Source organism: Rhea americana, unplaced genomic scaffold (assembly GCF_003343005.1).
Source record: "Rhea americana isolate MKP2758 unplaced genomic scaffold, rheAme1 scaffold_328, whole genome shotgun sequence".
NCBI lineage: Eukaryota > Metazoa > Chordata > Aves > Rheiformes > Rheidae > Rhea > Rhea americana.
Genome location: NW_028186455.1, coordinates 71345 through 92016, shown reverse-complemented (window position 1 = coordinate 92016; position 20672 = coordinate 71345). Strand labels below are relative to the sequence as shown.

At 54.5% G+C, this 20672-nt stretch overlaps 1 protein-coding gene across 2 annotated transcripts in view; it reads left to right on the top strand.

Moving 5' to 3' along the window:
* The window catches only part of LOC146592541 (carboxyl-terminal PDZ ligand of neuronal nitric oxide synthase protein-like), a 39467-nt gene extending 21048 nt beyond the window's left edge, over window positions 1-18419 (top strand). For both annotated transcript variants that reach the window (XM_085310830.1, XM_085310829.1), the window contains 9 exons: window positions 8298-8390; window positions 9658-9716; window positions 10981-11089; window positions 11670-11811; window positions 12281-12441; window positions 14592-14759; window positions 15164-15329; window positions 15489-15849; window positions 16365-18419. In XM_085310830.1, the coding sequence (XP_085166956.1) occupies window positions 8298-8390; window positions 9658-9716; window positions 10981-11089; window positions 11670-11811; window positions 12281-12441; window positions 14592-14759; window positions 15164-15329; window positions 15489-15849; window positions 16365-16854 (1749 nt within the window). In that variant the 3' untranslated portion in view covers window positions 16855-18419. The remainder of the gene's footprint in view (window positions 1-8297; window positions 8391-9657; window positions 9717-10980; window positions 11090-11669; window positions 11812-12280; window positions 12442-14591; window positions 14760-15163; window positions 15330-15488; window positions 15850-16364) is intronic.
* The last annotated feature ends 2253 nt before the right edge of the window (window positions 18420-20672 follow it).

Below are 20672 nucleotides of genomic sequence, written 5' to 3'. Positions count from 1 at the left end.
TCAGCTCTAGCTGTATCAAGAGTTTGGCCACTGAGTTTGACTATTAGSAAGGGGTTTGGCCAGCTACCTCCTCACTAATGAGGTGCTTCTGCATGGGCACCAAGGAGGTTGTGCACAGGGGCCACATGCTCTGCCCCTCACTGTCACAGAGTAGTGACGGCTAGCTGCTCCCTAAATGAAGGGGAGCTGGAAGCCAGGCACAACAACAGCCAGCAGGGCAGAGACCTCACCAACTGGCCCCATCCCACAGTACCTGAGCAGTGCAGACCTGGAGATGGAGGCCAGCTTTGACCAAGAGTCCGATCGGGAAGCCCATGGTAACAAAGCAGGTACGAGGACAAACCAAAAAGTCAATCTGCAGATCAAGACCTGTTCCGATGAGCATAACTGGGATCAGATGCAGTCCTGCAATCCCTGGACATGTATATATAGTGATAAGACAAGTCCAAGATCAAGCCAGGGAGTCAGTCCACAAGTCAGGGTCTATGGCTAGGTATAGCTGCAGCTAGAGACCAGCACTCCTACAACACAGCTTAAAAAAAAGACTGAATGTTCAGGGCCGAGTTTAAATGGAGCTTGGGGCCCATAGGCAGGGCTGTGGGTGGAGACCCCAGGTGAGGCTGGTCAGGCYATTAAGGCCTATTAGTGCATTCAGGGCYTTGACTGTGRATGTGYGGTGTCTAGCTGGAAACCAGAAGCATAAATCTGTACAAAATCAGATGGCCTCAGGTCTGGGCAATAAGCTGCTAAGCTGTTAGCTTTACACACTCCTCCAAAGAAATGCAAACCAGTGCCCCTGGATACTGCTGCCAGCTGATCAAAGTGTAATGAGGCAGAGGTCTCAGCACAGCTCACTGTGCAGCTGCTCCAGCGAGGCACCTGTGCTTGGTGGTGCAGAGCAGGGTGTCCTTCAGCTGGAGCTGAGTGCTGGGACTCCACAGTCCTTGAGTCCACTCCCTGCTTTTTGACAAACCTACAAGCAACTTCCTTTTGCAGACCTGGACAAGTCTCTTCTGTCTCTCTTTGCTTCTCCTTTCCATCTCTGAAATAGGAGTAGTGTCTACCTGCCTGACCAAACCAGTGTTAGGAAGGAGATAGTTGAATGTACTGTGGATGATGTGTGTCAGGGAAATTTGGAGCTGACARACTGGATTTTCCTGTCACCCCTTTTGCCACATCTGTGTGATAAGTTGTCCGCAGTTCCTGCACCTGGGTGGTGACCATAGGGCTGGCCAGCAGCACTACCTGTGGCTTGGCTAATCTCATGGTACCTTTCTTGCCAAAACGCAGGCTGTAAGCAAGTCTCTGCAGCTCGGGCTGTGGCCAGGGTCATCTGCATTGCCAGGCAGGTTTTGTGGAGACTGCCTGGGAGCTGGTGGTTTAGGTGGAGTCCTTCAAAAAGGCACCTACTGAGCTCCTGGAGCCAGTGCGCTTGCTGGGGAAGCCCTCTTTCAGCTGCTCGCCTCTCCGGGTGGGTTACTTGCACGAAATGGCTGTGACGGGGAAGGACTTTCTGCCCTCTCTAGTCCCATGAATCCTGGTCCCCACTTAACAACCAGGAAATACTTCCTTCTGCGRCACTGCAATGTCAAGGATGGGAAGCTGCTCACTAGCTTTGCAAGAACGCTGTTAGTCCAGTTGTTGGACACTTAGTGTAGGAATGTGGGTTTAGCTCCACAGGGGAGTCTGAACTTGAGGCTATGCTCAGGTTCGAGGGGGGACAGAGAGGGCTGCGCTCAGACACCGCCTTGGCCGTGGCAGCCAGCKCCTGAATAGAATTAGCAGTGGGGAGCAGAGGATTGCGGGGGTCTGTCAAACTCTGCGGTCAGGGTGGGCCGTGACAGCGCGGTCCAGCGTGCGCAGAGCGGTCGCTGAAGCCCTTCCCACAGCACCTCAGGACAAGTGTCTGGTCTGGAGTGCGAGCGCCCGGGCGTCCTCCCTCCCTCCCGCGAGCCTTCCCCGGCCCCTGCAGGCGGCAAGCAGCGCTCCCAGCGCACGGAACTAGGAATATATAAACGCTGCGTAATGAACAGCGATCACAGTTCCTCTCTGCCCTTCCCGGGGGCTCCCAGAGACCAGCAGGGATGCGATAGCTCCCTGACTCCCTTCAGATCACCAACGGATTTTGGTATCCACAGGGAATTTGTTGGATGGTGGAAGGAGCTAATTTAAMTGAGATAAAAAGACTTGGGGTATTTTGCCAGCATTCTTCTTGCCTATTGTACTCCCCATTCGGTTTCTGCTTTCCGCTCAACAGTATTATGTTTCCAAGGATCATAAATTCTCATTTTTCCACTGGGCAGGAGGTGCACTCCTGGAATCGGCAGCTTCCTGTGTAGCTTTTGTTTCCACGTTGCCCAGTTACAGAAGTGCAGACCCAGACTATGCCCAGCCACATTCAGACCGCCAGCGCCCTGTGAGCGTTTGAGCCTGCGGCCGGGCACGCGGAGTTCAGAGGATTCAGRCAGGCATACGCTTTCCAGGACGAACAACAGAAAGGCCGTAACCCAGTGATTCCCAAACGGAGGCTCCCGAGGCCTCCGTGCGTGGGCTGCAGCTGACCTGTGAAAATGCACCTCCCTGCCAGTGCTGTCACTTAGAGGTGTGATGCAGAAGGGGACGTGGTGACTCACAGGGGGATTTGAGGCTGGACTGCAGTCCGTGGTCCAAAGGGTGTGGGAACTGACATTACTCATTTGTCAGGTCCTGAGAGGCAAACAGAGCTCTAGTAATCTGCACTGGCTCAGAAAAAAACTCCCGAGCTTTCTGTAGCATCATTTCCAAGCAGCAGCACTCCAAGCATTATTAATTCAAACAGAAGTTGAGATAACACCATGTCCTCATGCCATGGAGGGTTAGTCTGGTTTGAATTTAATAACATTCCTGAACTGGAAATACTTGGGTTTCTCATGGTGTTAATGCCTAAAATGCTACTTGTGTAGCATGAGAGGTTGCAAACTGCCCTTGCAGTGGGAAGGAAAGACACGTCCCCATGCTGCTTGGATCAGATACGTGTCATGCCATCACCACGTGCCAGGTGAGCAGTAACGTGGACCAGTCACATCCTGTTGGCGTCGTGCTGCCAGGAGCCGCTGTGTCAGGGAGCAGAACCGAACAGATTTCCACCTCCTCATTGCCATGCTTCCTGTGTCCGTCTAGAAGGAAGGTTTGGGGAAAGGCTGGAGCCACTTATTGTTGCAGGGTTGTTTATGGCCTCAAACATCCTGCCGTCCTACCAGACCAGGGGCCAAGGGAGAAAGGAGGGTGGGGACTGGACAGCAGATTAAGGGCTAGCTGAGGTATTTACGGCTGCGGGAAGAAATAGGCCCATTTCCAAGCTTGTGGCATCTTCCTTTGGGCATACAAACAAAGCGCTGACCCAACAGCATTTGTGAACATGGATATATTCCTGTTTCAAAAACCTAGACAGCCTGTGCCTCAACTTCCCTTAATACAATTTACATTGTGCAATAGCAAACACCATTTCAAACTGTGATACTTGGTGTGTCCTGGCTCTCACTGCCCTTGTCTGGCTCTTCTGCTCTTTGCTAATGAGAAAGGGGCATTTTCTTGAAACTGAGGCTCTTTCTAAGACTTGCAAACTCTCTATTTTATGACAGTTTTCATTTGCATAATGAAGGCCTTGATACCTTTAGTAATTAATCACATTAAGAATTGCTTCCCTGAATAACTCTATTCATGGAAGTTGTTCGTAGTGCTGGAAACTGCATATGATTTCAAATGTGCATTAGCCCATCTCTTTCATCAGCAGATGGAAGCTGGTAACTGCATGTGTAATTTATATCTGCTTGGGTGGAATTATGAGATGAAATATGCATTACACTGCTCCATTAACATTGCTAGTCATACAGTTTTTAGCTCTTGGGGAAGTTAATATTACATGCCAACAGTGTGTGGAACCAATGTGAAAGGCAGGGAGTTGAACACAGGAATTTAAAAGCACACACAGAAAGTATTTTAGGTCAGACAAATCAGAAATAGAATTAATGTGGAGATTAATGAAGTTGYTAAATTAAATCAGATGCAATGCACTTTTCTGACCTGCATTTCTTTTAAAACATCCCATCTTGTCTCCATAGCTAAGAAAACTGTCAGGTTTGCCCACTAACTCCCCTCTTGTAAGGGCAATTCCAGATGCTTTAACATCCAAAAAGACTTCCACCGGAGGATAGCACAATCAGCCAGGGAATAACTATTGAATTTTGAGAGGCAGCACAGAAAACGAACACTGCTGTGTGGGTTTTGAATTGTCAGTAATCTTGACAAATTTGGAAAAAAATCTTATGAATGCAATAGTAAGACAAAAACATTTGATGAATAGACTTTGCTCTCTAATGACAGTATAAGGTTAACCAGGGAGCCTCGTGTTCGTATGTATATTAGTTTATACATGAACATTTTTATAGGAGATAAAGTGTGCTACCTTGCAGTATATTTTTTCATTTGCTTTTTGTCCTTATGTAAACCCCGATTAGTGAAAATACTACCCCACTGATTCTTGCTTGAAAGGAAGCAATTAAATGACTGAAGTAGTATTCCATCTGCTTCTTATGTGCAGAGACAGAGAGAGCATCTTTAACCCAAGCGGGTGCAGCAGCGCTCGCGAGGTGCTCACCCCATCCTGCTCCCTGCAGTATCGCTCTCTCGTCCAGCTGGCACAACTGGTCTGCATACAAAGCAGCTCATCGCGTGGGGTCATCCTAAGGTCTCCTGCTGCTTGAAGAATTTCACCCTTTGGAAAGGATTTCAGGGCCCAGTGGGCTTTAATTATTTTCAAGCCAAGCTAACTGTGCTTTCCTGCTCTGCTCCATCATACCTATAGCTGAAACMCTGGCTCCTCTCCTGCATGAAGCATGTGCTGCGTTGGCCTTTTGAAGGCRATCTGGCAAGGATGCAGCAGCGAGGTGCAACAGCCGTGGCCACAGCCAGCATGGAGTGAGCAGGACAGGCTAACTCCCCTGCCTCTTCCATCCCTGATGATGCTGCAGCCAAGGGCCAAATCCTGAGCCAAAGGTGCTGCCTGCAGACAGTGAGAATCAAGGCTGTGCATGGCACACACACAGCTGGGGCAGGGCTTTCTGCACAGCGCCCAGGACGTCCCCACACTGCAGCCAGAGCGTGGGCCCTGTCCCAGGCTGAAGGGGCGAGGGGTGTTTGGCTGGCTGCAGTGCCCTGCACTTCAAGAAACATCCCGCACACCCGTGGCACTGTCTGGAGACGCACTGCCACTGCTCCCAGTTGTCTTCTTTCTGCCCAAGACAGAAAGAAAAAATACCTCAGCAAAACCCAGAGTTGGACTTTGCTTAAAGCCTTTCACTAAAGAGCCTTGTTTGAATGTAATTGCACCCCTGTTGCTACAAGGGGAAAATACACTGTATTGCTCACTCTTTCTTTCTTGGAAAGCTTGGCTAGTATTTTCCCAGCCATTTGTACACAAAGAGAGATAAATAGAGCTCTTTAGCAGGCAGAACAATCCATCGCAGTTTTACTGACATTCTTGCAAGCAGACAAGGAGGAGCAGCTTGGTGGTGCTAAATGCAGGGAAGGGGAAAGCTCCAGGCTCCCTGCCTAGCAGCTCTGGAGCACCCATCGGAGGCTGCCTGAGGATGCACAGGGGACACCCTGCCCTTCCTCGGGCGCCTGGCACGCAGGGACACCTTGCAGAGAGGTGGGTGCCCCGGGAATCTCCTGGCTGCAGGACGGACCAAGGYGTGGGAGTGGGGTGCTGGGGCCGGACACGCGGTAGCGGGGAGCAGCTGCCTGAAGGCTGAGGGACACAGCTGCCTTCTCGCCCATAGCTGTTCTCTCCTCCCTATAAATAAAAAATGTGTATAGCAAATTTAGCTCTGACTTCACGTGGAGTGTGCTATAGATAGATTTTTAAAGAGCTTGTCTCAGAATAATAATTCATGGTGAGATCAAAAGGGGACGGTGTAATTAGGGGTCTGTCTGATATCATAAGCCTTGCAGAGTGCTAGGAATTCTGTGAGTGGCGTCAAAAGCCTGATAAACATGAAAGCCATCGCATTTTCTGGCAGTGAGGCCAGCATGCCTTATGACCAGTGCGGAGGAGCCGGAGAGGCTCGCACCTCCTCTGCAGYGCTTGGGTGCCGTGCCCACCCCGAGGGGCTCCCGGCAGGCTTCTGAAAGAGGTGTCTTGTCTCCCTTCGTATCTGAATTGCCTCTGCAGCTCCATTGGCTATATAAAGAGCTGAAGTTTCTGATCCAGTGTCTAATTACACAGTGCAGCTAGGCTTCAGTACRCACAGAGCCTCTCACACCCGCTTATCCTCCGTGAATGAGTCTCACAGTCTGTTCTCCAAAGCCATGCGGCAAAACTCACGCCGGGAGCCCGCGGAGGCTGGACAGGGCGCACAGGCACCCCCTGTCCCAGCAGCGCCTGCTCGCGTTGCGCTCGCGCCTCCCTCGTGCCGGTGCGTTTTCCCTGGGGAGGCCGGGTGGCGCAGCACTGCCACCAGCAAGGGGTCTGGCACGGCTGGAATTCAAGAAAGGGAAGCACCAGCCCCGCAACCTGGGACCTGCTGTACGGAAAGGACAGCAAGGCCACAGCCCCTGTCTGGGGAGAGCTTCCGCTAGGGACCACGTTATCTCATAACTGCCACCAGGATCTGAGTCGATGCAGAGGAAAGAGGCGTTGATCCGACAGGCTGGTGCAAGGCAGCGGTCTCCTGCTCGGGGACTGCAGTGCATTTCATGCAGGCAGCCTGTCTCTGCTGTTCTTTCTCCTGATGCTTTGAGTTGCAACTCAGCCTCAGCAGCAAGCTGGAGCCAGTCCTTAGCCTGTGGAGGAAAAAAAAAAAAAAAAAAAAAAAAAAAAAGGAAAAGTGTATCCATTTTTGTTAATAAACTAGACTGAATGTGGAATGAGCTCAGGGACGTTTCCTCTCTGAATTCTGGCCTGGCAGCTGCTGCAGAGCTCCTGAGCTGTGTCAGTGGCCTCTGAACGCGTTGCGAGGGGCTGGCAATGCCTGCGATGGAGCCCGACAAGCCAGCAGCCGCGTCTCGTGGCTCTGGCAGGATCCTGTGCGGTTCAGAAGTCCRCGTAACATTTATGTTCGTAGCCTCGCTGCTGCTGTTTGCATGGATAGAGCCATCCCTGTGACGGCTCCCTTGCCCATTCCCCCAGCTCTGTCACAGCAGTTTACATTATCAGACTATTAAAATGGGGGATTTGTAATCTCTGCTTTCAASCTAAGGAAACTATACATCAAGTGAATCCAAAGAATTTCTTTTTTAAAAGATGCATGGTGTCTGTTACTGTGGCTACACTGACTGTAATGAATGTATGCTGGCTAAGATAAATTTAGGATCAGGCCCAGGAAAGCTGGATTTCAGATGAGGAACACAAAAATATGAGGTGTCAAAATGCTGTTTTTGGAAGCTAAAACAATGCCTAACATGGGGCCAGTAAGGATCAGCGCTGGAAATACAGGTCTCCAGAGCTGGAGGCCTCTGTCATGCTTCTTAGTTACCATCAAAAGCAACATTTAAAAGCCGGCAGTTTAATTTTTAACACAAATGGAGGTGAGTTCAGACTGCCAACACCTGCAGATAAGGAGCTGGATTTTTTTTCCAGAGGTATTGAGCCCACTGAGGTTAATGTGATTATGTAAATGACTAAGATATAATTACATTATTGCCACCCATCTGGCCCTCCTTACAGTTCATAAGTGATCTTATATTCCCCAAGCACTGCAGTGCTGTAGCACAAGGACACTAGAGATGCCATAATTCACTGCTTAGTTTTTGCTGCAAGCGCCATCTCCGCAGTTAAGCCTTTGGTGCGGAGTCCCACTGGGCTGTTTAGGGCTCTTCAAATGCCAACAGATCGTGAAAGTTCTTCCTGGCTCTGAATGAACAGCACCCTGCTGTTTCCCCTCACACCTTATCTAGGCTGCTAGTATTTGGTCCACTATCTGCTTCAGAAGCCCCTTCCTGCCACCAAGCACCCGCTTCTCGGCCAGGCTGTGTTGAGAGTCCCTCCTGGGTGCTGGGCTCTTCCTGTCGTGCACCAGTTTAACCCTAACCGCAGGCTTGTGCCGCTCACAGCTGCTGGTGAGGCCCCAGGCTGCAGGAACGGGAAGGTCACAGCTAGATTTTAGAAGAGCTGAGTTTCCACTGAGGGCTCGGAAAATCTCTCTCTTGAAGTTAGGATAGCCCAGAAGGTCAAACTCAGTTTGACCAGTACTGCACATTGTCCCAGGTATTCTCCCAATCCTCCATCTCTTCTAATCTGGATTTTTTTTCTTTGTCAGTACGAGTTCAAAGCCAAGAACATTAAGAAGAAGAAGGTGAACATCATCGTCTCTGTGGATGGTGTGAAGGTGATTCTGCGCAAGAAACAGAAGGTGAGACTTCTCCAGCACCCGTGGGGCAGTTGGGAGCCGGAGCAGTCCCGGAGGGGCCGCTGGCTGTGCTGCACGGTCGCGGCTGGCGTCGTGCGCTGTAGGAAAGCCACAAGTGTCTCAGAACTAGACAAAACCAGCTAGTCACTTCCCRTGTCTGGAGGTAAGATCTGTTACACCTAAATCATCCCTGACAGGTATTTGTAAAAGGTCTCATCCCGCTTGCATGTAGTCTGGGATTCTGTTAAACTGCTGAGTTTGGGGATTAACAGCCTTTCCAAAATTCAGGTTACAGCAAGCCCTGGACATTCTCACGGCCCATGCAGGARTCACATGGAGGCTGGGCATTGAAAGCTATTGGCCTGGGTTACCGCCTGTGCCTTTTGTAGACAAAGTAGATTTTTTTACTTGCTCCAAAGATCAGCAGGGAAAGTGAGGCAATGGGAAGCTTTGCACAGGCAGGATTTGCATGTTTGCATCTTAGTGGGGGTTCTATAATGCGGTCTCAGAGTTATTTTACATGTAGGCTTTGAATATGTCTGAGTATTAGAGCTGCTCAGAATAATCACAATAAACTTCTAACCAAACTGGCCTTTTCTTAAGAAACACCCAGGATTTTCAGAAGAAAAAAAAGTCACTTTTTTACATTTTTCATCAAACAAACTAACAACAACCTTGCTGAAAAAAAGAATAGGAAAACTAAGAGTAGGAAGAGAATTTGGTTTTTTCTGTCAAAAAAGAAAAAAGATTTTAGGACATGCAATTTTTTTTTTTTTTTTTTTTTTTTTTTTTTTTTTTTTTTTTTTTTTTTTTTTTTTTTTTTTTTTTTTTTTTTTTGGTCAGTATTGGTGAGCTTTTTGTGTACTGCCTCTGCAGTCCACCCCTCCATTCCACATGCTGTGCTTGGTACCTCTATATTCACATCTGAACAAAGCCAGCAACTGGATCCAGATCTCCTAAACACTAGTTCAAAGCCTTTTTCTCCAAAATATATTACTCTTCTGCATATTTGATACTATAAATTAATCCTAGGGCCTGTTTTCAGCYCTGGAAGCTGTGATCAGATGATCAGATGTGATAAATGATTAGAGAATTTTTTTTTCATCCAAGATACCAACTACACAGACATTGGTGATATAGTCAAACTGAAGACCAGATTTTGGCTTGGGACAAATGCATCGTTTTCCATGGTCCTGCCTGTCAGTGGTGGAGTGGTGGAGTTTTGTTTTCTCTGACACACTTTAATTTTGCTCTTGTCCTCTGCTTGCAGAGAAAGGAGTGGACCTGGGATGAGAGTAAAATGATAGTGATGCACGATCCTGTGTACAGGTATGCAGCAGGGAATTTACACCAGCTGTATCCAAGGCAATTAATCAAACCAGAGGAGAGGCATTTCCCTGCTCCTGCTTGCTGAGTTATCACCTCCAAGAAGCTTGGCTTTTCCAATGGCCCATGAGGTAGCAAAATTCCTACAGAGGGGAAATCTTTTCATACATTTTTGAGAGACAGACAGACAGGCAGGGTGATCTAACRTTGAAGCTAGCTCTAACTTTGAAGTTGGCCCTGCTTTGARCAGGGACTGGACCAGATGACGTCCAGAGATCCCTTCCAGACTGAATTACTCTCTAATTCTGACTGAGAASACYGKCTTCCTTTGGTTTTCCTTCAAAGCATGGCTTGCTGGATGCCATGTGCTTCTGAAGAAGGGCCTCACTCCGGGCATAAGTTCTTATGGGGAATTAACTTGTACAAAGCATGGTAATATAACAGTAAGTTTCCATAGCCCCTACTGTAGGATCTCAAAGTATTTTGGAGACAAAAGCCCCACGCAYGGGTGTCCTGTAGGCTCTCCACTCAGTAGCAGAACTAGGCAAACACTGCAGGTCTTTGTCTTCTGGGAAGCAGCTAAAGGTGTTATCTCCAGCAGTAAGAGAGTTAAATTTACTCCAGAGAATAAATTTAACATCCTTGGGAGATGTGTCTAAGAGAAGCTGGTTTTTGTGCTGTATCATCTGCATTAAAGAAAATAGGCCTGTGCTCCTGACAGTTCCTCTCTGCTGTTCCCCAAKTCACTGGTTAATCTGGTACAGGTCTCCTCTAATAGTGTCCAGAGGTCTCTCCTCATCTCCACCCCCCTGCTAGGCAGAGCTAGTGCAGCTGGTTAGGCACCACYTGTGGCATGGTGTCCCTGGGCTGGCCGCAGCTGGGGCACAGCAGGATTTTAGCTGSTGAAGTGGCACAGCCAGTTCTGTTACACTGCAGCAGGGGCAGAGATTTATTGTCAGGGCTAAAAATAGACACACTTTCTAATACTATATATTTTTTAGCCTTTTCACAGAATCTTTAGAAAGCRTTTGCCTACTTTAGAAACCAGGAGATTTTCCATCAAGCAGTAAGTGTTCTGTCAATTAGCTGCTTCCTKGCCTTGATAATTGTAGAAAAGGCCATCCGCCATACATGGCCTCTTTTCTCCGGCTTTTGGATGCTTTGAACCACCYTAGGGTTTGTTCAGTGAGCACAAGAATCTCTAAGGTTTGTCTGAGGTTAGAGATTCTGCTGTGTGTTTAATTCACTTCATGTCTCTTTTGCCTAGAATCTTCTATGTGTCTCATGATTCTCAAGATTTGAAAATTTTTAGCTAYATTGCGAGGGACGGTGCTAACAACTCCTTCAGGTGCAACGTCTTCAAATCTAAAAAGAAGGTAGGATACTCCTGGGCCATGGCCATATCTTCACAAGGGCAAGAGATGGCAGGAGGATCTTTGCACCTTGTGCTATRGAAGGAAGCACTGGGGTCAGTGAGTCCAGATCCCTGGGGGAGAGACTGAGGCAGTGCTAATGCTAGATGTCTCTGAAAACACATACCTGGGACCTCTTCCCTGCCTGACCCAGCTGCCAGGAGAACAGTGCAGCCACTTTACCTCAAACCACACAGAGAGAAGAGCGCTTATCTAGAGCGCTTATCTCCAGGAGCAGTCCTCTGCGGTTGCTGCATGGCCAGTGTCCATACTCAAGCCAAATGCTGGCCCTGCTCTCTTGCCGGTGGTGGACAGTGCTGGAGCCTCCCCAAGCAGAGGAAAAGGGGTAGGAGTTGCACTGGGAAGAGGATGCACTGAGCATTGATCCATGCTGAGACACATGCATCTCAAGGGTAACCCCAGGCCAGCCTGGGTAGCAAGAAGGGGGAAGGATCCATCTTTTCCCTACCAAGAGGGGGAGCAGGAGAGGTGGGAGCGTTGCTGCCCCTGGGGCTCTGACCTGCCTATGGGTTTTGCTCCACAGAGCCAGGCCATGCGAGTGGTGCGCACGGTAGGGCAGGCCTTCGAGGTGTGCCACAAACTGAGCCTGCAGCACGCCCTGCAAAATGCTGACGGCCAGGCAGATGGTGCCAGTGACAAGTCTGTGGAGGAGCAGCCACTAGAAGGTGACTTTCAGCTCCCTGGGGGCTTGGGCAGGTCCCTCACTCGACAGCAATGGCAGAGGGGCTTTGAGATGGGGAAGTGCCAAAGTCACTTGTCCTTTGCGAGCCAGCTCTGGCGACAGCAAAAGCTTCATGTCCCTTCAGATTGAGGGCCTGGGGAATGCCTGCCCAACAGAGCCATGCGTGTGCCTCTCCAGCCTTTCTGCATCTTTCTGGGGCCTTCCCAGTCCGGGCACCRCAAACTTGAGACTAAACATCCTTTTCCAGCGGACTTATAGCCTGCAAGCACAAGCCCCTCCASTAGCATGCTTCTTTGCTCCTGCCCCACTACAGCATGCAGAGACTTGAAAAAAGTCTTGGCATTTTTCCTAAGCCTTCACCTATGCTGCCAGCCCTGCTCAGAGCCCCGATTGGTTGCTATGATCCTGCAGTGTTTGGGGACTTTGGTTTATTTTATCCATCTCATTTGAAGTTCACCAGATGAAGGGCTCCAAGATCACAGACGTGGATGAGGTTGGCATCGACACTGATGGGATCTGTGTGTCTGAGAGGGGACCTGGAGAGCTACCCACTGCCAGGGCTGAGCTCRGCATGCTGAAGCCTGGACAGGTCTCGAAAGACAAAAGCTGCCAGGTAATAGTGTGGGGGGGGCAGGCTGAGGGGGTGGTTCATGCACCCTGCCACTGCTGGGGTCTGTCTACTCAGGGTCGTTGTTTTACAGCTTTATAGAGAAGGGCTTTCATGGAGACTCCACAGCAGAAACTTCCCTTCTTGGCACCCAGCACTTGCTGCCTCAGCCTCCCTGCAGCCCATACTGCAGGTCAGGCTTGTAGGGCATGCAAAGCCACCCAGGGCTGAGACACCATGGTTGGTAAAGCCTCCTGAGGTCCTCAGGCAGCCGCTGTTGCAGGACAAGTTGTTCAACATTCAGTTTATCTGTGGCTAAGCTGCATCTGACAGCTGGGACTTGGAGAGAAGTGAGAGCAAGGAGTGGGGCTACGGCACCCAGCTGGAAACCAGGCAGAATCCACTGGTGCAGGAAAGCTGGGGCCAGAGCACAGARGGCTTCTGGCTTGGTGCATTTAGAGAGAGCGACCATGCAGCTTTAGAAAGGAGAAGTGAGGCAGGGAAAACCCTTCCCTTCCAGCAGCACCCAGACGACAGGTGGAAACTAAGAGGTGTCTCTGGGGAGGCACTGTTTTCCCTGTTGCGCAGGCTGGATTTCTGTGCCTCTGGTGCTGGTCTCTAGCGGTCACTTGTCTGACTTGCTCCTCGCTCTGGCAGCAGCCCCACTCCTCTCCTCTCCCAGTAGAGGCAGCCCTGTCACTGCAGTAAAGGCAGCGAGAATTAATTCAATGCTAGTGATGGTAACACCATAATTAAAAGCTGTTCTGCAGATCTGTTTCAGTGAGTGTTTCCTGGCTGCTTTAGTGGAATCATTTCAGTTTAAATGGTTGTATCACTTGCAGAGCATGGCTGAGAAGAGCTCCAATGAAATGTATTCAATTGGATTTATTTCTGTGGCTCAAAAGGCAGGGATTTCCAGTGATCTTCCTTTTAGATGCTGATCTGCCCACTGACCTGTCACTAAAGAGGCAGAGGGCAGGGGCACAAGGAGAGCTAGTGGCCTTGGTGCCGTCTTCCTGAGAGGGCACTCTGCAAGGTCACCCTATAAATGCAGCATCTTAAAACATACCTGACTGCCAAGGCAGCTGGCTGCACCCCTGGGGAAATGGGGTGCTCTGCTCCGTGCCTTGTGCTGTGATCCCAGAGCTATGGATGGCACAGTGAGCTACACGCAGGGCCACTGCACTGCCTCTGTAGTGTATGACATGTCTGCAGGCTCCCCCAACTGTGTGTTAGCACTGGTGCTGGCTCTGCAGGGTGGCACCCTGCCTGGCAGCAGGTTAACATCTCCAGGCTCTGGTGAACAGGTTCAGCCCATCTCTGCTGTTTTCCTTTCTGGCTCAGCCCTGAGGGATAAGCCTGGTGCTTGTGGATTTATTTTGCTTGAGGTTAATGGGTGACTTTAAAGTAATGTGTCCAGTGAGCCTAGCTGTAAATTGATTGCTTATCCTTTGCATAGCCAGCCACTCTGCGGCAGGATAGCGAGGCGGGGGGAGGTGGAAGTGTGAGAGTATTAACACATGAGGTGCAGGTTTCAGCAGGCCTTGTAGCTCAGAGGTGTCGAGCAGGGGAGCAGGAGGCTCCYGTCTGAGTGGGGGCAGCTCTGAAATTTGTCAGCTTTTTTCTGCTCTGCTCTCCTAAGAGTGGGCATCTCCAAGGGGTGGGAGAAGGGATAAAGGGGGAGACAAACTGCTTGCCTTTATTATTGATGGTGTCTGCCTGTGGTCTTTTAATATGCTAATGGACTTGCCATAGACTGCTTTAATGGAGGCAATGCATCTGATAACCAAGCAGCAAGAAACAGCCCAGCCAGCGCTCATGGGAAAGGTGCTAGGATATCTGAGTCACTCCCTGCCCTGAGGACCTTGCCATTCCTGTTCAGAGCTACAGCCAGGCTTTGATGGTACAACCCAGCCACCTAATTTAGACCTGGAGTCACTCTAAAACACGCTGTCCTTGGGGATCACACTGCTGGGCAGCGCCTGAGAGCAAGCCTCAGACTGCAGCCCTCAATAGCCTCGTGGTGCTGGCAGGAGGACAGCAGCTCTGCTGCGCTGGGATCAGTGCCGCAGGCCACGGCAGAGCTCCTGGGGAGTCACAGTCTGAATGCCAGCCCGAGCTGGGCAACCACTCACAGCCTGTCTCTTTCTGCCCAGGACTCCGAGAACTGCTCCCTCTACCCGTCCGGCTCCCAGCAACTGCTCAGCCCGAGCAGCCCCTGCTCCTCTGCCTCCATCACCCCCCTCGCGTCTCAGCACTGCCTGCAGCTCCTCCAGCAGCAGCTCCTCCAGCAGCAGCAGCAGACGCAGGTGGCTGTGGCTCAGGTACCCATCCCACCCTCCCTTGCAGCCTTGGGGTGGCCCAGCGAGCTCCTAGGTGCCTGCTGCTTCCTGCCTTTCCTCTCGGGCAGCACAGGCTCTTCTCTCCCTGCTGCAGCCCACGGCACAGTGGCGATGGGAGGCCACATGCTGGTCACCTCCAGCACATGGAAAGCCAGGGTTGGGCATCCTGTGCCATGGGCGCAGTCCCTGGCAGCAGCTGAGATTCTCAGTGTTTCTGAGAGCTCCCCTGGGCTCCTGGAGGGCCCGCTCACATGAGAGGTGCCCCGCGATGCCACCCTCACCCTGCGCAGAGCCGACGGCGTGTGCAGGGCAGGCTGTGCCCAGCGGGGCCAGGCCAAGCCGGGCCTGCTGGYGCCAGGCCGTGCCCCGCAGCTTCCATCCCGCAGGTGCAGCTACTGAAGGATCAGCTGGCGGCCGAGACGGCGGCACGCATCGAGGCGCAGGCACGGGTGCGGCAGCTGCTGCTGACCAACCGGGACCTGCTGCAGCACGTCTCCCTGCTGGTGAGGCAGCTCAAGGAGCTGGAGGTGAAAGCACAGCGCCGGCAGCCAGGTGAGGGACCCAGGACAGTAGCTCTGTCCCACCTGGGCAGCTCTGACCCTGGCATCCAGGGCCACCCCATTACCTGGCTTGCACCCCCTATGGTCCATGGGGAGGAGCTGGGCTGGAGGCTTCAAGCTTTTCACCCATGCATCGTGTCTTCCCCGCCAGTCGACCGCTCCTTACAGAACCTGTCTCTGGCCCAGTCTCTGTCACTGAACCTGAAGAACCACTACAGCCTGGACATCAACCTGCCATCCACCTCCACCCCTGCCAGCATCCTGGGCAGCCCTGTGGCCCCTGGCTCGCTCTCAGCCCTGGCCTTAGGGGATTCCTACCTCAACCTCCTGAGCCTGGAGAGGGGCGGCCCCTGCTACGACGGCAAGGAGGGGGATGAGTGCTTGGCTGTGCTGGAGGGGCAGGACGGGCTCAGCAGGCGCGTGGAGGGCTCCGAGGTCAGCGAGTTTGCTCTGCTCAACGGGAGCAGCCGGCAAAAGACAGACGACACTGACAGCAGGGCGGATGAGGACAGGTAGGGACCAGCCACCTCTGCCAGCCAGAGTCTGAACACCCCTGAGCAGACAATTCCCCCTCTGCTCCCTCACCCAGCAGGACCAGTCACAGCAGAGGCCACAACAGGCTTTTTGGAGGTCTTGCAGCACCACAGCCTGCCGCAGGGGCTCACGGCTCTCTGGAGGGCGGGGAAGAGGGGCTGTGCACTCTGTGCTGCAGCTGAGGGGCTGCRGCAGGCAGCAAGTGGTCGCTGCACAGGCTAAGACCAAATGAATCACAAGAGGGCAGAAGTGGGGCATCAAATCTACTGTGTCCACCCATGGAGACAGGGATGGGGTCGCTCCTGTCCCTGTGAAGCAAGCGGGCCAATTCTGATTTGCTCCCAGTACCACCACTTCAGGGTGTGTGAGTGACAGGTTGCACTGATGGGACCCCATAAGGGTGTCTGCCTTTTGGAGAGCCTGGGGCAGCTGGGTTGGGTCCTTTGCAYAGATTTTCTTGCCTGTCACCTTTCTCTCTGCTTTTGCTTCCCAGGCRGCAGCAGCCCATTCCCAAGATCAACCCCCCACCACCCATCCTACGCAAAAGGTCAAGCAAGACCTCCCCAAGCCTGGAGGTGGAGGCCAAGCCCGAGACCACAACCCACATGAGCCTTCCCAGCCCCAGCTTGTCCAGCCTCACCAACATCACTGCCAGCTCTCTCACCCTCTTGGACCCTGAGGTGAGGACTCCCACCCAGAGCATAGCCTCCAGCATGGAGATCGTCCCTGCTGGGACCTCCCAGCGCGCTCTCGGGAAGGACAGGACTGGCGAGAACGGACACCTGTCCCCCCTATCCAGCATCCATGACACTGCAACGGGTGAGGCCCTGGGCAAGGACCTAGCCKCCCTGGCCAGCCCCATGGACAACACACTGCCATTTTCCCCAGTGGACAATACCTGCTTGCACATCAGCTTCTCGGAAGATGAGCTGCTTGAACCAGAGCTAGATGCTGCTCTGGGACCTAGCAGGGTCCCCACTTAGCTGGACCACTCCTCGGCAGCTGGCAGGCAGTCCCAGCAGCTCCATCTGCCTTGCTCCACCAGCCTGCGTGGGGTTAGGGGGCCCCTCTGTGCCTGGGCTGGGAAGCAGGTCTCTTCGCTGTCCCTTCTCCATGCAGTAGCTCCCCTGGCGCATGTGGGGCTGCCAGAGCACAACATGACGTGACCTGTTCAGCCCCTGTCCTTGAGCTGAGGCAGCTCACGCTGCATCAAGCCCCAGGGCTGCAAGGGGTCCTCATTACCTTCCCTCTGCCCCAGCCCCTCTGTCCACCCTCGGGTCACACGCAGGTCGTTACACAGTCCCTGCCTGGGGCACTCGCTCCGACTTGCTCTCCAGCAGAGGCAACCATGCTTGGTCATTGCTACAGCCCCTTTTGCTGCTGGGCTGCCGCAGACAGTCCCGCCACGCCACATCCGTCCCGCAGCAAATGGTGCCTTGCCCAGCCCCGTGGCAGGGCCTGCAGCTGTCGCCGGCGGCGGAGTCCGGGAAGGAGAGGTGCCTGCAAGCCTCAGCGCTGCCGATCGGCAGGGCCCCTGCRTGCAGGCGCAGGAGGCACTGGTTTGGCTCGCGCCGAGGAGCTTCCTTTGCAGGTAGCGCTGGCCAGGGGCTGCCTCGCTGCTAAACCAAGGCATAAACTCATCCTGCAACACTGCCTCCCCCGGAGCAGAGCCTGAGCAGCCAAGACATCCCTGCGGCACGGTGCAACGGGAGCCCGGCTGCAGGGCAGAGCCCCAGGACAGTGCCCCGAGCGCGGCAGGAGCCCGGCTGTACAGAGCCCCCGGGGTACGACAGCGCTGCCGGGGAGGCCACTAATTCRGGACAGCATCTGCGCTCCAAGCCCGTCGCTGCAGCGCCGACCGCCGCGGTCCCGGGAACGGGCGGCCTCGGCCTCCGCGGGAGGCAGGAGCTGGGCCATCGCCTCCTGTGCCGCGCGGAGCAGCCTCCTGCTGCCGGCCGCAGTGCTGCGCTCTTGCTCGCATTTTGCAGTATTATGGTATGGTTCGGGTTTATACTTCGAAGCGTGGGAGGTTTGAAGAAGGAAAGGTTTAAGGAAGATACTGAGCCCTGGGCACGGCCTGCAGGTCCCGTTTCAGCCCCGGAGCGAAAGCAGGGCTCTGGGAAGGGCTCCCAGGGCGGCGTTTGCCAAAGGTGGGTTCGTGGAAGTGTYGGAGGGTTGAGGTGGGAAGGTGCTGGGCAGCGACGGAGATGAAGAGCAGCGGCGAGTGAGCAACCGCCTCCCGCGGCGGGCGCGCCGGCCCGGTGAGCCGGAGCGGCCGGGCGGCGCGGGCGGCAGAGCGGAGCGGAGCTGAGCGGAGCTGCCAGCCGACGGCAGAGGGCCCTGGCGACCAGCAGACGCTGCGCTCTCCCGGCGCGGCGGCTCCGGAGCCGCGCGCCGCTGCCGGCCACGGCCGCGCGGGCCTCTGCAACCCYGCGGCTGGGCTGCGCGTTAGTCTGGTAGAAACAGAGCAGCCGGTGGTTAGAGAAGAAAATACACCGCAGTTTGGTAAGAGACTTTCAAAGAGAAAATAAACGTGTCAGACTTTGCAGAGCAAGCGCTGTGGTTCTTGCCAGCTGGGCCCGGCCCGGGGCTGCTGCGGGCGTCGCGGTGGTGCCGCGGGGGGCGGCCTGAGGCCCCCGAGCTCTCCCAAAGAAATGAGATCCCTGCTGGGATCCGCGGCTGCCCGGCTCTCCAGGCTCTGCCCCGGCCCACAGCCCCGGCCGCCGTGCTCCGGCCCCTGCCGCGGGCCGCCACCAGCTCCCAGCGCTGCCGCGGGGCCGGTCCCCGTCCCGGCGAGGACGGGGCAGTCCTCGGCTCGCAGCCGTGGCCAGGACCCCCGGCCCAGCCGCTTCAGTCCGCGGGCAAAGACAGCGGCACCAAGAGCCCGGCCCGAAGCGCCGGCTGCCGCGTCCGGGCGATCCCCCGCTGCCGGCCGTCGGCCCAGCCCGCGGGTGCCAGGAGCGCGGCACCGGCAAGGGCCATGTCCCCCCGTGGGGTCTTTGCCCTTTTTTGCCCCCGAGTCTGCCTCTGAGTCAAAGCCCGGCTCCCGAGCCCACCCCGGGGCGCAGGCCCGGGAGAGCCATCGCCCGCCCCGACGGGAGCGGACGCGGATCGCGGGCCGGCGCGACGCCCGGGCTCGGCGCCTCCCTCCCGCTCCCCGCCTGCAGCAAACGCCGGCGCGTCGCCCCAGCAGGGCTCCGCGGGCCGTGGGCAGCTCCGAAATCCTCCAAAAACAGGCGTCCCCCGCGCTCTCAGAGCCCCTGGTCCCCCCCGGCCGCTCCAGCTTCCCCCCGTCCTTCCCCTGGCACAGCTCGCGGGGCCAGCGCGGCGCCCGCCGGGGGCTCCGGGCCATCTGCGCCCCCGCGCCGCTCTCCCAAGGGCGCCCCGAAAACCGCGGCCCTCGGCAGAGGCGCCCGGCRGAGGGGCCGCGGGGGGCACTCACCAGCCAGCGTTTTATTATGCTTCCTTCGTGGGAAGAAACTTTTTCCTTCGCTGTCTGGTGAGCTGCTAGCAATCATCAGGCAGGCAGGTGGTAAGGATTCACATCCATCAAACAATGCCATTTAGTTTGTAACCTGTGACTAAATCTGGTGTTAGCTTTAATTTCAGAGTCTGCTTTAGGGCCCGCTTGTTAATCTCTATGCAAAGCAGATGAAATGAATATGCAGCATTTTGGATGTAATTGTACGGCTTCAATTCAGCACTATAATTTTCCAAACAGGATCTTGCAATCAAGCTTCTATTCATTAGTGTATAAACAATTTAGTTTCTCAGCTCTCCAGTATGCCAATCATTTCGACGGCGTGAGCATCCCTGACAAACCGCGCAGGAAAGTTTCCTTTGTGTAACGGAGGTAAAAGTTGCGGCGGGCTCCGGGCAGCGGCCGCGCGGCGCAGCCGGGTGCCCCGGGCGCGGGCCGTCCGCGCCGCCGGGGCTCAGCGCGGCCCCCGTCTCCAAACGGGTATCGGCAGCTCTAACGAGGGGCCGCCCCGCAGACGGCTTGTTAGCTCGTGCCGGGAAGGGGGCGCGGGGCCCGGCGGCGCGCGGCTCCCGTGCGCGCGGCGAGGCGGGCGGGCGCGCAACCTCCAGCGAAACTAATTACTTCCTGATTGTCTGCGGCCACCCGCTGGGTGTAATAGCGCAGACTAAATTTGGCATATACATAACTGAGCACTCGGCACCGATTTGGCGCGCGATAATCATCCTCGGCGTTGCGTGATTAAAATCTCATCACTTGGAATAATTACATTGCGCATCGGCGGCACCGGGGGAGCGTCGCAGACGGCGGCGCGGCGGGAGAGCCGGCCGGGCCCCGCGCGCGGCGCTCGCGGAGACGCGGCGATAGGAAAGAATAAACGAAACGAGGGGGAACGCGCGCGCCTCCTCCGCCAGCTCCCTCGGCGGCTCCCCGGGGGCGCGGGAGAAAGAATAGGTGGATGTTGCACGCGCCTGGGCCGGCCGGCCCCGGGCCAGCGCCGCGGCTCGCGCTCTGCGGGCTCATAAATCACGCGGGGCGACACCGTTTCACAGCTCGCTTCCCAGGCAGGATATTGCCATTCCTGCTGATTACGCGGCCCAGCGCCCGGGGGAAGCTGCATCTCCCACTTCCAGGAAGGGAGGCTCCGCAAGGAAAGCGCGTTGATAAAACGGAGAGCGAAATCAGCTTTGTTCACGTTGCGAATCCCCTATTGTTCCTGCTGCAATCGTCCGCCACCGCTGGAGAAAGTATTTCCGCAGCGATAAATCTCCGAGGCTCCTCCGTGGCCCTCGCCTTGGCACCGGATCCTCCTCGGGTTGTTTT